This window comes from Leptodactylus fuscus, chromosome 9 (genome assembly GCF_031893055.1).
Source record: "Leptodactylus fuscus isolate aLepFus1 chromosome 9, aLepFus1.hap2, whole genome shotgun sequence".
NCBI classification, from domain to species: domain Eukaryota; kingdom Metazoa; phylum Chordata; class Amphibia; order Anura; family Leptodactylidae; genus Leptodactylus; species Leptodactylus fuscus.
The window spans coordinates 48487091-48504018 of record NC_134273.1 but is presented as its reverse complement, the minus strand read 5'-3'; the positions used below and the strand labels follow the sequence as shown (position 1 = coordinate 48504018).

The window sequence follows — 16928 nt, the reverse complement described above, 5'->3', positions numbered from 1 at the left end:
TTGGCATGACTTCGCTGCCCCCCAACTGTAAGGGTCACTCTCCATTTCCTCCATTTTCCACTCCCCTTCACACCATCTGTGCTGAAGCAATGGGATGCACATAACTTCACCCTCAAGCCTCGTGTGGGACAGTGACATGAAATGCCACTTCATCCCCCTCGTCTTCCTCCACCAGCCAATGGTGCGAAGATGACAGGAGTATACTCTGAATGTTTTCAGCCTAGCAGAGGCTACTTCTCACTTACGAAAATGGCCGCACTTTGACCAGTATATAAGGCACAATGATGTGGGTTTCAAAGAAACGTTGTACCAAGAAGTTGAAAACGTGGGCCATGTGTGGACCGTGTTTGAGTCTGGCAAGCTCCAGATCTGCTACCAGGTTCCGGCCATTATCACATACGCAAACATGCCTGGGCCCAGGTGCAGCGGGGAAAACCATATTGCCATATCATCCTGGATGGCATCCCTCACCTCGGAGGCAATGTGCTGTCTGTCCCCCAAGCTGATGAGCTTCAGCACGGCCTGCTGACATCTCCCCACGCCAGTGGTACAGCGTTTACAGCTCGTAGTTGGGGTCAAGGTTGCAGCGCAGGAGTAGGCTTTCAGAGAAACCCTGCCATGAACTTTGGGCTGGGAGAGGAGATAGGTCACCCCAGTTTGCACCCCGGGCCCAGACTCCACTACATTCGCTCGGCCTGTCATTACAGAGAAGCAGCATCCCTCACCGCAGGCGCATATTGATGTGTTGGTGGTCAAGTGGACCTTGCAGAAAGGTGCAGAACTCTGGGCCCGACTGATATTATGGGACACATGCAGCCGCAAGGCGGGGACAGCACACCAAGAGAAGTAGTAACGGCTAGGCCCAGCATAGGGAGATGCCCCAGCTGTCATCTGGTGACCAAAGGCCTGGGTATCCAGAAGCATAAACGTCAACATCTCCAGGGCCAGCAGGTTTTAGATGAGGCTAAAGGTTTGGGCATGTGGGTGGCTTGCGCTGTACTGAAATGCCTGGGAGATGGGGAGTGGCTGGGAAGAGACGCATGATGGTGCAGGACAAAAGGGCGGATGAGGGTGAATTCCCCAATGTGTCAGAGACACATGTGTAGGTGTCCAGGCTGGTGTAAACAGTGGAAGAGGCAGTGTCGGCAACGTCGGGTGATGATTGTCCTGCGTTTGGGTTTGCCTGACTATCAGAAGCCTTTTCAAATCTATGTCACTGAAATAATGGGACATGCTACTGCAGTTCTCACACAACAACATGGAGATAGAAAGCGTCCCGTGGCATATTATAGTGCACGTTTGGATGCTGTTGCAAGGGGAATGCCCTCTTGTGTAAGGATTGTACTCTCCGTACAGGTCCTGCTTGAGAAAAGCTCAGACATTGTACTAGACCACCCCTTGGTGGTATATACACCACATGACATCCATGCAATCCTCACACAGGTAGACAGACGTCATCTTTCCTTGGCAAGACAGAGCAAAATGGAATTTGCTCTGCAATCCTCCTCCAACATCTCATTTCAGCGTTGTTTGACTCTGAATCCTGCAACTCTTTTACCAGTAGGAGTTCATGATTCAAAGGGGGAAGTAGATGATGAGTTATTTTTAAACTCCTTCTCAGAAGATGACTTATTTGACAGCCGACATCAGCATGACTGTGTTGACCTGATGTCTCAAGAGACAGTCGGCTTCAGTCATGTTACTGATGTTCCATTGAAAAATCCTGATTATGAGATGTTTGTGGATGGTTCCAGGTACCTAACAGACAAAGGCAAATTTGTTACAGGGTATGCTGTAGTCACTATACATGACATCATAGTACAAGAAGCCCTTCCACCACACATGTCAGCACAAGAGGCTGAATTGAAAGCCCTTACAGAGGCCTGCAAAGTAGCTAAGGATAGCACAGCAAACATTTACACTGACTCCAGGTACACTTTTGGCATTGCGCATGATTATGGCCCTATATGGAGATCTAGGAACTTCCTGATGGCACAGGGCAAGCCAATTAAAAATGGAAATTCAGTAAGTCAGTTGATGGAGGCCATACTGCTCCCTAAGCAGTTGGCAGTTGTGAAAGTCAGAGCTCATACAAGGGGAAGAGACCCTGAGAGTATTGGAAATGAAAAGGCCGATCGAGCAGCCAAAGCAGCAGCACTGCTGCCATGGAAAGGTCTCAATCAGGTGAGCAAAATAGACATTGCTAGCAGGCCCCAAGGGGCTGTACTCTAAGGTGACTGGTGAGCAAATTGAGAAATGGACAAAGGCTGGTGCCAGAGAATGTGAAGGGATGTGGAAAATGGGGGATAGACTGTGTCTGCCCGCAGCAGCATACCCCCAAATGGCTGGTTTGGCCCACGGTAAGGTGCATGCCTCTTGAAAAGCCATGGTCATTAGTGAGTAAATTATGGTTTCCCCCAGGTTTTGGAAGGGCTGCAGGTAATCACATAAAAGCATGTCACATATGTGCTCGACACAATCCAGGACAGGTAGTTAAAACACCTACCAAATGCACACCAAAACCCCTGTATCCATTTCAAAGAATACAAGTAGATTACATACAGTTGCCTAAGTCTGTAATGTACGAGTATGTATTGGTTTGTGTGGACTTATTTTCTGGTTGGGTCGAGGCCTATCCTGTGGGCAAGGCAACCGCACAGGTAACTGCCAAGAAATTGATGTCTGAGCTTGTGTGTAGTTTCGGGATACCTGAGGTGATAGAATCTGATAGAGGTACACATTTCACAGGTGAAATAATGAAGGAAATAATGTCTGCATTGGGGATTGAGCAAGCTTTCCACACACCCTACCAATCCCCAGAGTTCAGGCAAAGTGGAAAGGCTGAATGGCACACTCAAGTTAAAAATCCAGAAAGCCATGGCAGAAATAGGAAAGCCCTGGCTAGAGTGCCTGTCTCTAGCCTTATACTCGGTAAGAACCACTCCTAATAGAAAGGCAGGTCTGTCACCATTTGAGGTGCTTTTTGGAAGTGTGCCTAGACTAGGGTTGCGTTTTCCCCAGACTTTACAACTCAATTATGACAGCACTGACAGCTATGTTCAGAACTTGTGTCAAAGACTGAAAGCAACACATGAACAGGTGTTTTCTTCTATTCCAGACCCTTCTGATTTTTCAGGAACACATAGCTTGCAGCCTGGTGATTGGGTGGTCATGAAAAGACATACAAGGAAGTCTCTTGAACCCAGATATGACGGTCCCTTCCAAGTACTGCTGACAACTGCCACTTCAGTCAAATTGGAGGGAAAATCTACCTGGATACATGCTTCCCATTGAAAAAAGGTTCCTGAACCACAGCAAGATTGAAAAGATGGACATTATTTGTTTTATGCTTTCTTAAAGGACTCACAATCAGTGGAGCCTGGAAATCTCTTCAGGGACATAGAGAAGTTGACAAAAAATTTGTCAGACATCATCTTGTAATGTAAGAAGGGTTCGATAAGGCCCTCAAAAATTGTTGGATATGCACTCACTCACCCATTTCCTCGTCTAGCCTACTGTTCCTAGCTGTGCCTGTCCCCATGGAAGAACTGATTAACTTGTCTGGTTGTATGGAGCACACCGACAATACGGGAGAATCAGTGTGGAAATTGTGGGCAAATGTTACTGTGGGGATACCAATAGTGGGGTGGACAGATTACCCGTGGTGGCAAGGTAACCTTACTGGGAATAATAAGAATATCCAATATGTGACATATAGTGGAGAAAGATGGGTTACCCGAAACAAATCCACTGCTACTATATTGGGAAAAATTCCCCAAACCCGACTACAGATAAGTTTTGGTGATAATGGAAAAAAAGAGAGGGGATTTTTGGGCACCTTGGGTCATAGAAAGAACATTACACAACACCCCCTGGGAACATGCACATCTATTTGTAGAAGGGAATACCGTATTTTTCGGACTATAAGACGCACCAGGTTTTAGAGGAGGAAAATAGGGAAAAAAAATTTTGAAGCAAAAACTGGTAAAATATTTAATATATGGGAGTTGTAGTTTTGCAACAACTGCAAGGCCACATTGACAGGTGACCCTGCAGCTGTACGGGGATGCATAGAGCGTTTTTTTTGCGGGGCCAGCTGTACTTTTTAGTTATACCATTTTGGGGGATATCTATTGCTTAGATCACCTTGTATTGAAAAAAAAAAACAGGAGGTGATTTAGAACTTTTATTTATTTCATATTTTTAAAGCTTTTTTTTTTTTTTTTACTATTTTATTCCCCCCCCCGGGGGCTTGAGCCTGCGGTCACTTGATCGCAAGTCCCATAGACGGCAATACAACTGTATTGCCGTCTATGGGCCATTCTGTCTATTAGTATTACGGCTGGTCATAGACCCAGCCGCAATACTAATATATAGCAGTGACAGGCCCGGGAGCCTCATTAGGCTCCCGGCTGTCACCCGAACAGGTCGGATCCTGCGATATCACCGCGCAGGAGCCGGCCTGCAACGTCACAGGGGGAGAAGGGGCCACGGATACTGACCCGGCATCCGCTGTACTAGAGAGGCGGATGCCGGGGAGGGATAGACGCCGGGGCCTGAGACATCGCTACGATCCTCTGCCCTGCATGAAACCAGCGGCGGGGGCACGGAGGAGCGGAATAGCATCGCCCCTGCCGCTGCTGGCTTCATGCAGGACAGGGGAGCGCAGCGATGTCTCAGGCCCCGGCGTCTATCACTTGCCGGCTTCCGCCTCTCTATTACAGCGGATGCCAGGCGCCACCTTCAGACTATAAGACGCACCCTTCTTTTCCCCAAAAATTTTTGGGAAAAAAAGTGCGTCTTATAGTCCGAAAAATACGGTAATCACACATGTAAGGAGATACCCAGAAATATAGAATGTGTAAATGAGACAATTGAAGAAAGGCTTTATAGGAAAAAGAACTTTACCTTTATTTGTGGAAATCGAAACTTTGGGTACTGTGGAGCCCTGGGCAAACAACCCTCTTGGTGTAGCTGAAGAATATATCCAGCTTTGTGGATCTTGTGCACAAACTTATTACCCAACACTCAGCCTTCTTTAATTTACCTCCTCAGATGTATTGGGCATGTGGCAACAGTGCATACAAGTGGTTACCGGTGGGGGTGAAAGGTACATGCACAATAGTAAGACTCACTCCTGCCACCTTTGTAGTTGATAGACTAAATGCAAAAGCTATACCTAAACACACTCTGTACAAGAGACCGACCGATAACGCTCCTAGGGAAAGTGGTAGACCTCATTCGGTACAAATAAGTGCTGGAAACAAGATAGTGAGTACTGTACTCGTATATCCTATGATTATGCAGATGTGGGATCAATTGGTAAGAGCCACCGATTTCCTAGATGATCAAATATGGGATATTTTAGGCATACTTAATACCAGCATAGCAGTACAAAATCAGCTGATTATAGTCACGAATCAGCATACATTGGTACTAGATTATGTTACTACAGCCCAGGGTGGAATGTGTCAGGTGGTGGGACCTACCTATTGCCATTATATTGATCCAGAAGGTAATATCAAAGGAAAATGAAAAGTAGAGGATATATATAAACTAAGGGAAGAGTACGAGAAGGAGGTTGTACATAATGAAGATAGTTGGCGGACTGACACCTTCTCATTTCTCAATCCTGCAAATTGGTTCAAGGGTCTTGGAGGATGGATATAGCCGGATTAATAAAAATGGCATTAGAAGTAATATTTGTGATATTTTGTATATACTGCTTGATAAAGATAATTCTGCTATGTATCAATAAATGCAACAAGAGGAAACAAAGATGGTAGACATGTAATGCAAACCCTCCATGAGGAATCCAGCTAGACTGGCATCCTAGGATGAATGTACTCATGGAGGATACGCATTAAATATCAAAAATGGGGGAAATGTTAGAGATGAGCGAACAGTAAAATATTCAATATTCGTTTCGAATAGCTGTGCAATATTCGACTATTCGAACAAATATCGAACCCCATTATAGTCTATGGGGAAAAATGCTTCGTTTCAGGAGATCCCACCATTCGACTCAGGAGATTCACCAAGTCCACTATGACACCCCAGGAAATGATGCCAACACCCTGGAATGCAACTGGGACAGCAAGGGAAGCATGTCTGGGGGCATCTAACAAGCCCAAGTCACTGTATTATGTCGGGATCCCTGTCAGCTTGCGATATGCGCAAGCTGACTTTTTCCCATAGGAATGCATTGACCAGCGTTGATTGGCCGAATGCCATACAGAGAACAGCATTCGGCCAATCAACGCTGGTTCTGCCGGAGGAGGCGGAGTCTTATATCGGACCAGAATGGAGACTGCTGTGATCTTAGACTCCGCCTCCACCGGCAGAACCAGCGTTGATTGGCCGAATGCTGTATGGCATCTGATGTATCAGTGCTGAGTGTGTGTTGAACCCTGCTGCACACTCAGCTCTGCTGCATCTGATGTAGCAGTGCTGAGTGTGTGTTGAACCCTGCTGCACGCTCAGCTCTGCTGCATCTGATGTAGCAGTGCTGAGTGTGCGTTGAACCCTGCTGCGCGCTCAGCTCTGCTGCATCTGATGTAGCAGTGCTGAGTGTGCGTTGAACCCTGCTGCACACTCAGCTCTACTGCATCTCTGTGTGTGCTGAGCTTAGCTGTTTCTCCATGTAGCAGAGCTGTGTCAGCACTGCTACATCTGAGATCAGACCACAATGGAAACTGCTGTGGACGGATCTTAGACTGCGCCTCCTCTGGCAGAACCAGAGTTGATTGGCCGAATGCTGTATTCTGTATGGCATTCAGCCAATCAACGCTGGTCAATGCAATCCTATGGGAAAAAGTCAGCTCGCGCATATCGCAAGTTGACAAGGATCCCGACCAGATAGAGCCCCAAAGAGCTGGGTTAGTAACATTCCCCCCTAAATAAAGGTAGTCCCTAGCTAACCCTGCCTGTAGATCTATCCCTGTCTCACAGTCACATAGTTCACTGTCTCAAATTAATCAAATGTTAAATCCACCATTCGTCTAAAGTGGAGGTCACCTGATTTCGGCCGCCAATTCCTTTTTCCGATTTTTTTTTTATGCCTCCATTGTCGTAGTTCCTGTCCCACCTCCCCTGCACAGTTAGGGCCCCTTCACACGGCATAAGCGCTCGGCTCATTCCGAGCCGTACACGCGAGTGCTTCTAAACACTTCCCATTCACTTCAATGGGAGCACGCGTAAAGCCGGCTTTACGAGGGCTCCCATTGAAGTGAATGGGAAGTGTTTAGAAGCGCTCGCGTGTAGGCCTCGGAATGAGCCGAGTGCTTACGCCGTGTGAAGGGGCCCTTATTGGTGAAAAAAAAAAGCGCCAGCGAAGGTGGGAGGGGATACAAATTTTTACTGCGTTTGCCTCGTGGTATTCGATTGGATCGAATACCTTGAACGGCCTTGCACGGTGTTCACTCATCTCTAGTAAACGTTAACAATATGTTCAGAAAGTGCTGACATGATGTAGCCTTGATCAGAGACACTAGCACATTTTGGTTCCTGAAACATTCTTGTATTCTGTCATAAGATGTTTTTGCAATAAGCCAGTTTGAACTAGAATGTATATGTTAGCAGAACTATGTAACCATACTTGGATATCGTATCATGTGACTGTAGTATAATTACTTATGCTATATAAGGCTGCCTTCACACGGAGTAACTCCGGCTGCCATTCACAGCCGTACACGTGAGCGCTGCGGAAGGCTTCCCATTCACTTCAATGGGAGCGCTCGTAAAGCTAGCTTTACGAGCGCTCCCATTGAAGTGAATGAGAACTGTTTGGGAGCCTTCCGCCTGTCCTTTTTGCTTTAATAAACTGAAGCATGCTGAACATGATACCCTAATGTCAGTCTGTATGTCTCCCGAGCTCGTAACCTTCTTCCTGATCAATCAGAACTACGACAACATAACTCAGGGGGTCTTCAGCCCCTACCAAATCCAACACAATGAGAGTGATGGTTCTGGAACCACCGTTTTAGGGGCTAAGAATTTTAAAGGGACTAACACTCTGCTGGTGCAAGGCTCAACTCACCCAAAGGGCAAAAACTCTGCTGGTGTAAGGCTGAACTAAGTTAAAGGGCCTAAAACTCTGCTGGTATGAGGCTGAAGTCACCTAAAGGGCCTCAATCTCTGCTGGTAGCTCAGCTTAAGGGCCTCTAACTTAATTTGGAAGGGCTCACGTTAAGGGCCATAAAAGTGAATTTTGGAAGGTCTTACCACATCACACACACATCCACAATGACAGTTCAGGGTGGGCGCTGTTGGATTTCCCATTGCCTATTCCATCTGTGGTTGTCATGGGTAAGGTGATTTAAAGGGGTGCTTGTTAATGTTTCTTTAGCTTAAATTTGGGTTTGTGTCCATCAAATTGGAGAAGAAAGAAGGTTTCCAGGTATTTTCCCACTTTGATAGAGGTTTTTTTGAGTGTGGAAAGTGTGTGGTTGACAGGCTGTGATAGTCGGGTAAAAAAGTGACTTGGGCTTGTTAGATGCCCCCAGACATGCTTCCCCTGCTGTCCCAGTTGCATTCCAGGGTGTTGGCATCATTTGCTGAGGTGTCATAGTGGACTTGGTGACCCTCCTGAGTCAAATGGTGGGTTCCCCTGAAACGAAGCATTTTTCCCCATAGACTATAATGGGGTTCGATATTTGATCGAATAGTCGAATATTGAGCTGCTATTCGAAACGAATAACGAATATTGAATATTTTACTGTTCGCTCATCTCTAATGGAGACTAATAACAGAGAAATGCACCTGAAAGAACAAACTAAACTCCAAGTTTCCGCAGCCTTTACTTACTCTTTATAATATTTGCATCTGTGCAGCAGATAAAGATGGTCTTATGGAGTAATCTGAAGTAACAGAAAAGTATATATTCTGTGCATTGCTATGTATGATGCTTCTAGGGTAGAATTCCTCTATAATATTTTCTCTCATGGATTCTGTATGAGCCTATAAATCTATGAACATAGCAGTCTATTGGTGTTGTAGCTTTGATAAGGATATGTGTACCTAAGACCTAGATCTCAGACATATTTTTTTCCTTGGCCAGAAAACAAGTCCTGATATACTTCTATATCAGGGTAGTACACAAATCATAAAACCAGAGGTGTTGCTATATGGTGCGCAAAGGTAGCAATTGTTTTCAGGCTCTGTGATCAAAGGAGCAAAAAGACACCAGTATTTTAAAGCGGTGTTCACACTGTCATTTGAATGGGTTTTCAAAGGAGACCGCCCGTGAGCGTTTTTAGCCTCTCCGCCTGGTCTCTGTTTTTTTTTTCCACGGACACAAAATCCTACAAGGAGGATTTTGTGTCCCCAGAAAAAAAACGGACACCAGGCGGAGAGGCTGAAAACGCTCACGGACGGTCACCTTTCAAAAGGTGGGATGATTTAGGAAAACCTGCACTCGCAGGGGGTTGGACCCGATGGCCCTTGAGGTCCCTTCCAACTCTACCATAAGAATAAGAATAAAACCCATTCATATGAATGGGTTTTAAAGCCGACCACTTGCAAGCCGTCTGCTGTCCGGTTTCCCCAGGGTTTACCACGGACACCCCATGGCGCTTGTGTGAACGCCGCTTTAAAATACTGGTGTCTTTTTGCTCCTTTGATCACAGAGCCTGAAAACAATTGCTACCTTTGCGCACCATATATCAACACCTCTGGTTTTATGATTTGTAAGAATCATAAAAAAGAACGCTAGTGGTCTCCATTGTAAAGGGGCGGATTATGACGTGGATTCCGCTGTCAAAATCCGCCCCTTTGGCCCCGTGTGAACTAGCCCTATTACTTTTATTTTTTCATCACATTATTAAAGCAGTCCCTTCATCGACCACGAGGTGGCGGCACAGGCACATACTGAAGAGAATGCAGGACCTTGGCACCCGGAAGAAAAGATTCTAATCACATACTATCCAACCAGAATATGGCGGCGCTGCGGCTCACAGTTACCGGAAGTTAGCTAGCTGTCAGCGGGCAATGATGGCGGCTGATGGAGACTTTTTGCTGCGTTACAGAGCCGTTTCTAATAAGCTGAAGAAGTGAGAACCATTATGTCTTTCTGTGTAAAGTTGATCTATCTTCACATTGCGCGTCATTGTCCCGCATGTGTATACATCCGTCAATGGCGTTAGCGCTGCGGATGTTATTAGTGGTGTGTACTGGGCTCGGAGTTATCTGTGCGCCTGTTGTTATTGCTAACATTATTTGCATGGCTTCTTTCATGGTTATGAGGGAAATTATAAGCAAATGGGGTCAATGGAAATTTTCAGCCAGGGAGTGAGGGGAGTCCTCCAGAGCCCTTAGGTTATCATAAGGGTTGCAGGTCAGCATATAGATATAGATAGATATGCTACAAGAGTGTCCTACTGGAAAGCATAGTGAATATTGAGGTATACCATGTTATGTATATGGTTTTCCATTTGGGCAACATGTGTAACTGTATTGTTCTTTACGCAAGAAGTTTTACACTTGGAGGATAACACTGGGAAAAGCATGATGGGTATGACCTTATTCACACAATCATGTTTCCTGGCCATGTTGTATCTGTGATCAATGAAACAATAGTACATGTTCTATTGACCTTACTTGCCCACTGAAGTCAATGGGGTAATCTTGTAAAACTAGTATTCTGTACGTCAGCGTTAATCCATTCACCCGGCTGCTGGCGCTAACAGCGACAGAATTATTGAGACTCTCCAACCTTTTAATAATTCAGGTGCACTCCCGTGCGCCGTAATTTATATCTACGCCATTCAGGAACTGTCTTGGATTTCAGCTATAACTTTCTAGAGTAAGTTTGTTTAGAAATAATGTTAGTGAGTAGAGTTACATTGCAATCCCTAGCGTGCTGTGACTGCTTGACTTTTTGGTAACTCAAAAGGGCCATGCGCCAAAGATTTGCCACAGAAAACTAGTGTAGATTGGTTAATAAATGTCTCCCAATGAGTCAGTGAAAAAAAACAGATTGGCATGGTCGTGTGAATATAGCCTTAGGATGGCAGCATCATAGCCCCGAAGGCCTCCATTGACTATAATGGCGTTAATTGGGTGCCCATTCTTTTAACCCCTTAGCGACCCATGACGTACTATTATTTAATGGGCGCTAGGTACTTTGCGCACCATTAAGTAATACTACATCATGGAGTGCTCGCCCGCTCACTAGCGGAGCGGGCGGAATCGGAAGCGGGTGAGAGCTGTTACCGACAGCTCTCACCCTTTTCCATAACCTTCGGTCGGTGCTTTCACCGATCGAAGGTTTTAACCCTTTGATTGCGATGGTCAAACATGACCACCGCGAACAAAGGGTTCCGCAAGTTTCTCCCCCCCCTAAAAATTAATAAGAACAATGCATATCTTGTATCTCCGAGTCCGTAACAATCTATACAATAAAACTGAAACAATATTTAATGTACACAGTGAATGACGGAAAAAAAAATGGAAAAAACCCGCCTAAGTAGCGATTTTTCACCATCTCACCTTACAAAATATGCTATAAAAAGTGATCAAACAGTCATATGTGCCCCACAACAGTACCAATAAAAAGCATAAGTTGTTCTGCAAAAAATAAGTCCCCAACCAACACTGTCAACTGAAAAATAAAAATGTTACACCTCTCAGAAGATGGTGATGCAAAAAACTTTGATTTATGTCCCCAAACGTGTTTTTGTTCTGCAGAACTAGTAACACATAAAAAAATAATATAAATGAGGTATCGCTGTAACCGTACCGACCCGCAGAATAATACGGGTATATAGTACGCTGCGTGCCGAAAAATTTAAAAATTAAAACACAATGCCAGAGTTGATTATTTATTTATTTTAAATCCAGCAAAAAAAGAGTTAATAAAATGTATTCAATAAGTTGTAGGCACCCAAAAATGCATCTCAAAAAGCATCTCATCCCGCAAACAACAAGCCCTTATATGGCCACTTCACCAGAAAAATAAAGAAAATATAGCATCTAGCAATGTGAAGACAAAAAAACCCCAAAATCGCCAAATTATTAGAACACAACTGGCTGAGTCAGGAATATATAGGCTGTGCGAGTGGATATCAGGGGACACCCCAGATTTACAGTTTATGAGCGAAAAGACACCAGAAGTGACTCCCCCAATCATAGGAGCTACTCGGACATAGTAGAGAATTTGGTGTTCCCAATGTACTCCGCACAGCTTATACTGTATATTCTCTCTTCACCATCCGCTGTGTAGTCACGTCTGGGATACTAATACTCACTACACCCCCTGATAAATTCTTTGAGGGGTGCAGTTTTCCAAATCAGGTCACTCCTTTGAGGAATCCACTTTTCTGGTACCTTACAGGCTCTACAAAAATTACATGGCGTCCAGATACTAAACATCTGAATCTGTGCTCAAAAAGCCGCATAGCGCTCCTTCTGTGCTCTGCTGTGCGCCCAAACTGTAGTTTATGCCACATGTATGACACTGGTGTACCCAGGATAACGTACGTAATGTCATATGTGGGTATAAACTGATATTGGGGCACAGCCGGATACAGAAGGAAAGAAGCCTTATTTGGTTTTTGGAGCACAGACTTAGACGGTTTGGTTTTTGGATGCCATGACACTTTTGCAGAGACCCTAAAATTGCCCTTACAAAATGGGGTCACTTCTTGGGGAATTCCAGTTCACTGGCACCTCCAGGGCTCTGCAAAAACAACATGGCACCCAGAAAGTCCCTCTAAGGGTGAGTTCACACTGAGTATACGCCAGCTTATTCTGAACGTAAAACACGTTCAGAATCAGCGGTATATATAGAGCAGTTCCCATTCATTTCTATGGGAGCCGGCATACGAGCGCTTCCCATAGAAGTGAATGGGCTGCTTTTTTCACTACGAGCACTCCTATTGAAGTGAATGGAAAATGCTCGCGTGTACGGCTAGCTCTGCTCATGCTGAGCCGTACACGCGAGCACATCCCATTCACTTCAATGGGACTGCTCGTAGTGAAAAAAGCAGTCCATTCATTTCTATGGGGAGCGCTCGTATGCCGGCTCCCATAGAAATGAATGGGAACTGCTTTATACGCCGCTGATTCTGAACGTGTTTTACGTTCAGAATAAGCTGGCGTTTACGTAGTGTGAATTCACCCTAAGGGAGCCTTCACATGGAGTTCTGCTGCGCTCATTCTGATCGTAAAAACACGTTCAGAATGAGCTCGTAAAAAGCAGCTCCCATTGACTTCAATGGGTGCTGGCATATGTGCGCTCCCCATTGAAATCAATGGGAGGCTTTTTTCCCTATTGCTTTCAATTTATTACGCGCGTAATACATTGAAAGCAATAGAGAAAAAAGCCTCCCATTGAGCACGTATGCCAGCTCCCATTCAAGTCTGAACTTGTTTGTACTATCAGAATGAGTGCAGCGTAACTCCGTGTGAAGGCTCCCTAAATCTGTACCCCAAAAGCTAAAAATCGCAGTGCTCCTTCCCTTCTGAGCCCTGCTGTGTGCCCAAGCAGCAGTTTATACTCACATATATAATATTTTGCCCCTTGGGATGGCCCACTTAATAGTTTTAGGAGTGCAGGTCTCTGACAACACAAAGTGGGTGCAACGTATTGGGCACCGAAATGGCATATTTCTTTAAAAATTTCAATTTTTGGGAAGCATTTTTAGTCTCAAAATCATAATACCCCTTGATACATTCCTTGATGGGTGTAGTTTCTACAATGGCGTCACTTTTGAGGCGTTTCCATTGTATTGATACAATGCGACATGGCACCAGGAAACTATTCCAGCAATATTTGCCCTCCAAAATCCCTCCATTCTGAGCCCCACCATGTTCCCATACAACAGATTATGATCACATATGAGGTATTGCCGTGTTCAGGAGAAATTGTGTAACAAACTTTGGGGGGCTTTTAATTCTTTTACGACTTGCAAAAAATTTAAATATGGCGCTAAATGGACAATTTATTGGAAAAAAGTAATTTTTCATTATTACGTCCCAATGTTAATAAAATCTGTGAAACAGCTGTGAGGTCAAAATGCTCACTATACTCCTAGATAAATTCTATGAGGGGTGTAGTTTCTAAATGGGGTCAATTTTAGGCGGTTTCCACTGTATTGGTACTCTAGGGGCTCTGCAAATTCAAAATGGCACCTGAAAAATATTCCAGCAAAATCCACTCTCCAAAAGCCAAATGGTGCTCTTTGGGGTATTGCCGTGTTCAGGATGTGACAGGAGAACACAGGTGGACACCAGAGGCAGCGCAGGTCGCACAGACATCGGGAGCGGTGCTTCCTGTATCCTCCTTACATCGCATACAAGCGATGTGGCAGGTGGACACAGACAGACATCGGAAGCAGCGCAGGTTGCACAGACATCAGGAGTGGTGCCCTCCAATAGGTAAAGTGAAGTGCGCGCCATGGCCTGACCTAATCTCCCCAGGAGCTTCATTATAAATGCATGCCTGCCGGCATTGTCGGCGGGCCGGACAGAAGTGCTTAGCGGGCTGCAGTTCGAGGACCCCTGGCCTATGTATTCAGCTATTCAGCTGATCATCGTCCATAGGATGCCGATGAGTTGAAGCGGAAATCGGAACGGTTGGGTGATATGAATATGGTAACTTACATCCGCCAGCATGTAGCATGGAGGGGCAGCGAAAAACTGGTTTTAACTAGTTATATTCTAATACGCACATAGACACAAAGATCAGCACATTTAGTCAAAACATGAGCCTCAGGGTTACTGGGGAAGCATCTTATCTGTTACTTCTGGCTATACGTTCAGGGTTAGTGGTTAGTGAAGTTACAGTTTAGAAACTGGAATTAACTCCTCACAGCTGCTTATGGACTCTTAGTATATCTTCTCTTCTCAGCTTATGTGTGTCTACTTCCGTAATATATTACTGTGTAGTATTATCCTGTATCTGTGTTACTTTGCTGCTGTAGCATACTGAAATTTCCCCACTGTAGGACTATTAAAGGATTATCTTATTACAATACATTTTTCTTGCATGGTTTATAGTCCATTTTCTATTTCTATCTGTCATTGTATTTCTTTGTGTATTTCCTTTGTAGGCGATTTCTGCGGAAACCCAATGTTGCAGAAGCCAGTGAACAGTTTGGTAAGACCTTTTTCTGTACATGATAAAATAGCTTCAGATAAGTTTTTAGAGGTTTAACCTTTTCCTTGCTGAGGATGTAGCTCTACGTCCTTCCAGGGTGGCACTTCTGTAGCCGAGGACGTAGCTACTATGTCCTTACTTCTAATGTCGATATCTCTGGACTCTTTTGGGCTATGAAGATAATTTTAGATTCATTTAAAGATGAAAATCTGATCTTTACAATGATACCAAGGTCTTCATGTTAACCCTTACAGTGGCAAAGCGATTCACTGTTGAAAACGCTATTCGGCATTGAGATCCCATTGAAGATCTCAATTCCCGACAACGTTTTTAACAGCGATTCGCTCCGTATCTGTAAGGGCTATTATGAAGAACTTGGTATCATTTTAAAGATGAGATTAATCTTTAAAATGAAACTAAAATTATTTTCTTATCCCAAACGAGTCCTGAGATATAGGACTCTAAAGTGTCCCCCTACCCTCCTTTTTCAGGAGGCATCTTGTGAACGGTGATGGGAGGGAGGAATAGAAGCCCTGCAGACTGTACAGAGACGGTGAATCATTCTCATCTCTGTGTATAACCTGAATGTAACCCCAGGAGGGGGGTTGCAGAGACTTCAGTCCCTGTTACCCCCTCTCCTATCAATCAGAGCGCATACTCGGCTCCTACCGGACGTTATTGAGGCGGGTGTTAGAAACACCTAGCACCCGATCCCCGTCAAGGGGGTCTCTGAAGGCTGGCAGTAAATTTACAATTGGCCAGTCTTCAGAGATCAGGACCGCTGGCCGTAATTTTACGGCCGGCGGTCCTTAACCAGTTAACCGGGAGATTCTTATGGAAAAAAAATGGCAACCGCTCTAGTCTTCTGTGCGCTGCTACTGTGAAACCATTGTGGAAAATAATGGTTCCTGGGGACCTGCTCAGACAAAAAGTGTTTCTCCTGTATACACGCAATTTAAGTTTATGGGCATCATACAAAACTTCTGAGCGCTTCTCAGGGATGTTTAGACCTTTGACATTAAATGAGAAGATGGAGATATCTGCCATGAGGGGTAGAGGGGGAACAAAAGTTCTAGAGAGAGAATAACGCAAGGAAAAAAGGGGGGGGGTTAGGAAAAAAGAAGTCAAGAGCACGATATGGAGAAAGGACAAATCAACAGGTCAAAGCACTACAATGCAGAACACAGAAAAACGACAACAAAGGGAGAGGGGAACTAAAGGATGGGCGCACAAGTCTCTAAATGACCCCGCAATGCAGGATCTAAACTATGTGGGGAAGAGGAAGACAAACCACAAGCCAGAGCACAAAGACAAGAGATAACGAAAATATTTAGTCAGATTTAGTCAGATAATGAAAAAACAGAATAGAGCAGCTCCAGAACATGAAAAGAGAATGATAAAGATAATCTCAATGTTGGGTGTATGACAAAAATTGTAAACTGAAAACCAAGGGCATGTAAAACACAGGTATCAGACACAGCATGAAACAAACTCACAAAGTCCAAACGGAGGCAATCAACAGGTGGGAGGCAGATCATGTAGGAGGGTCCCGGTCTGGTGCAGGCCTACACCTGCGCTGCGACTTTTGCGAACGTGGGGGCCTGGGATCACGGTTGACCACAGAGTCCCACTGCAGGCGGAAGGGTCCAGAGCGATTAGGGTCCGCCAGCAAGGAAATCCAATCCGGCAGCTGAATGGACGGGAGACCCAGGGTATGGGGAAAGTTTGGAAGGTCATCCGGGTGCGCCAGGGAGAGCACCTGATCTCGCAGGCGAACCTGAAGGGAAAATCGGAAACCCCAGCGGTAGAGGATCTTACGGTCTTGGAAGAC

General features: G+C 45.1%; 1 protein-coding gene across 2 annotated transcripts in view; it reads left to right on the top strand.

Moving 5' to 3' along the window:
* The first annotated feature begins 9966 nt into the window (after nucleotides 1-9966).
* The window catches only part of LOC142217990 (40-kDa huntingtin-associated protein-like), a 40641-nt gene continuing 33679 nt past the window's right edge, over nucleotides 9967-16928 (top strand). For both annotated transcript variants that reach the window (XM_075286361.1, XM_075286360.1), the window contains exons 1-2: nucleotides 9967-10049; nucleotides 15051-15097. In XM_075286361.1, the coding sequence (XP_075142462.1) occupies nucleotides 9988-10049; nucleotides 15051-15097 (109 nt within the window). In that variant the 5' untranslated portion in view covers nucleotides 9967-9987. The remainder of the gene's footprint in view (nucleotides 10050-15050; nucleotides 15098-16928) is intronic.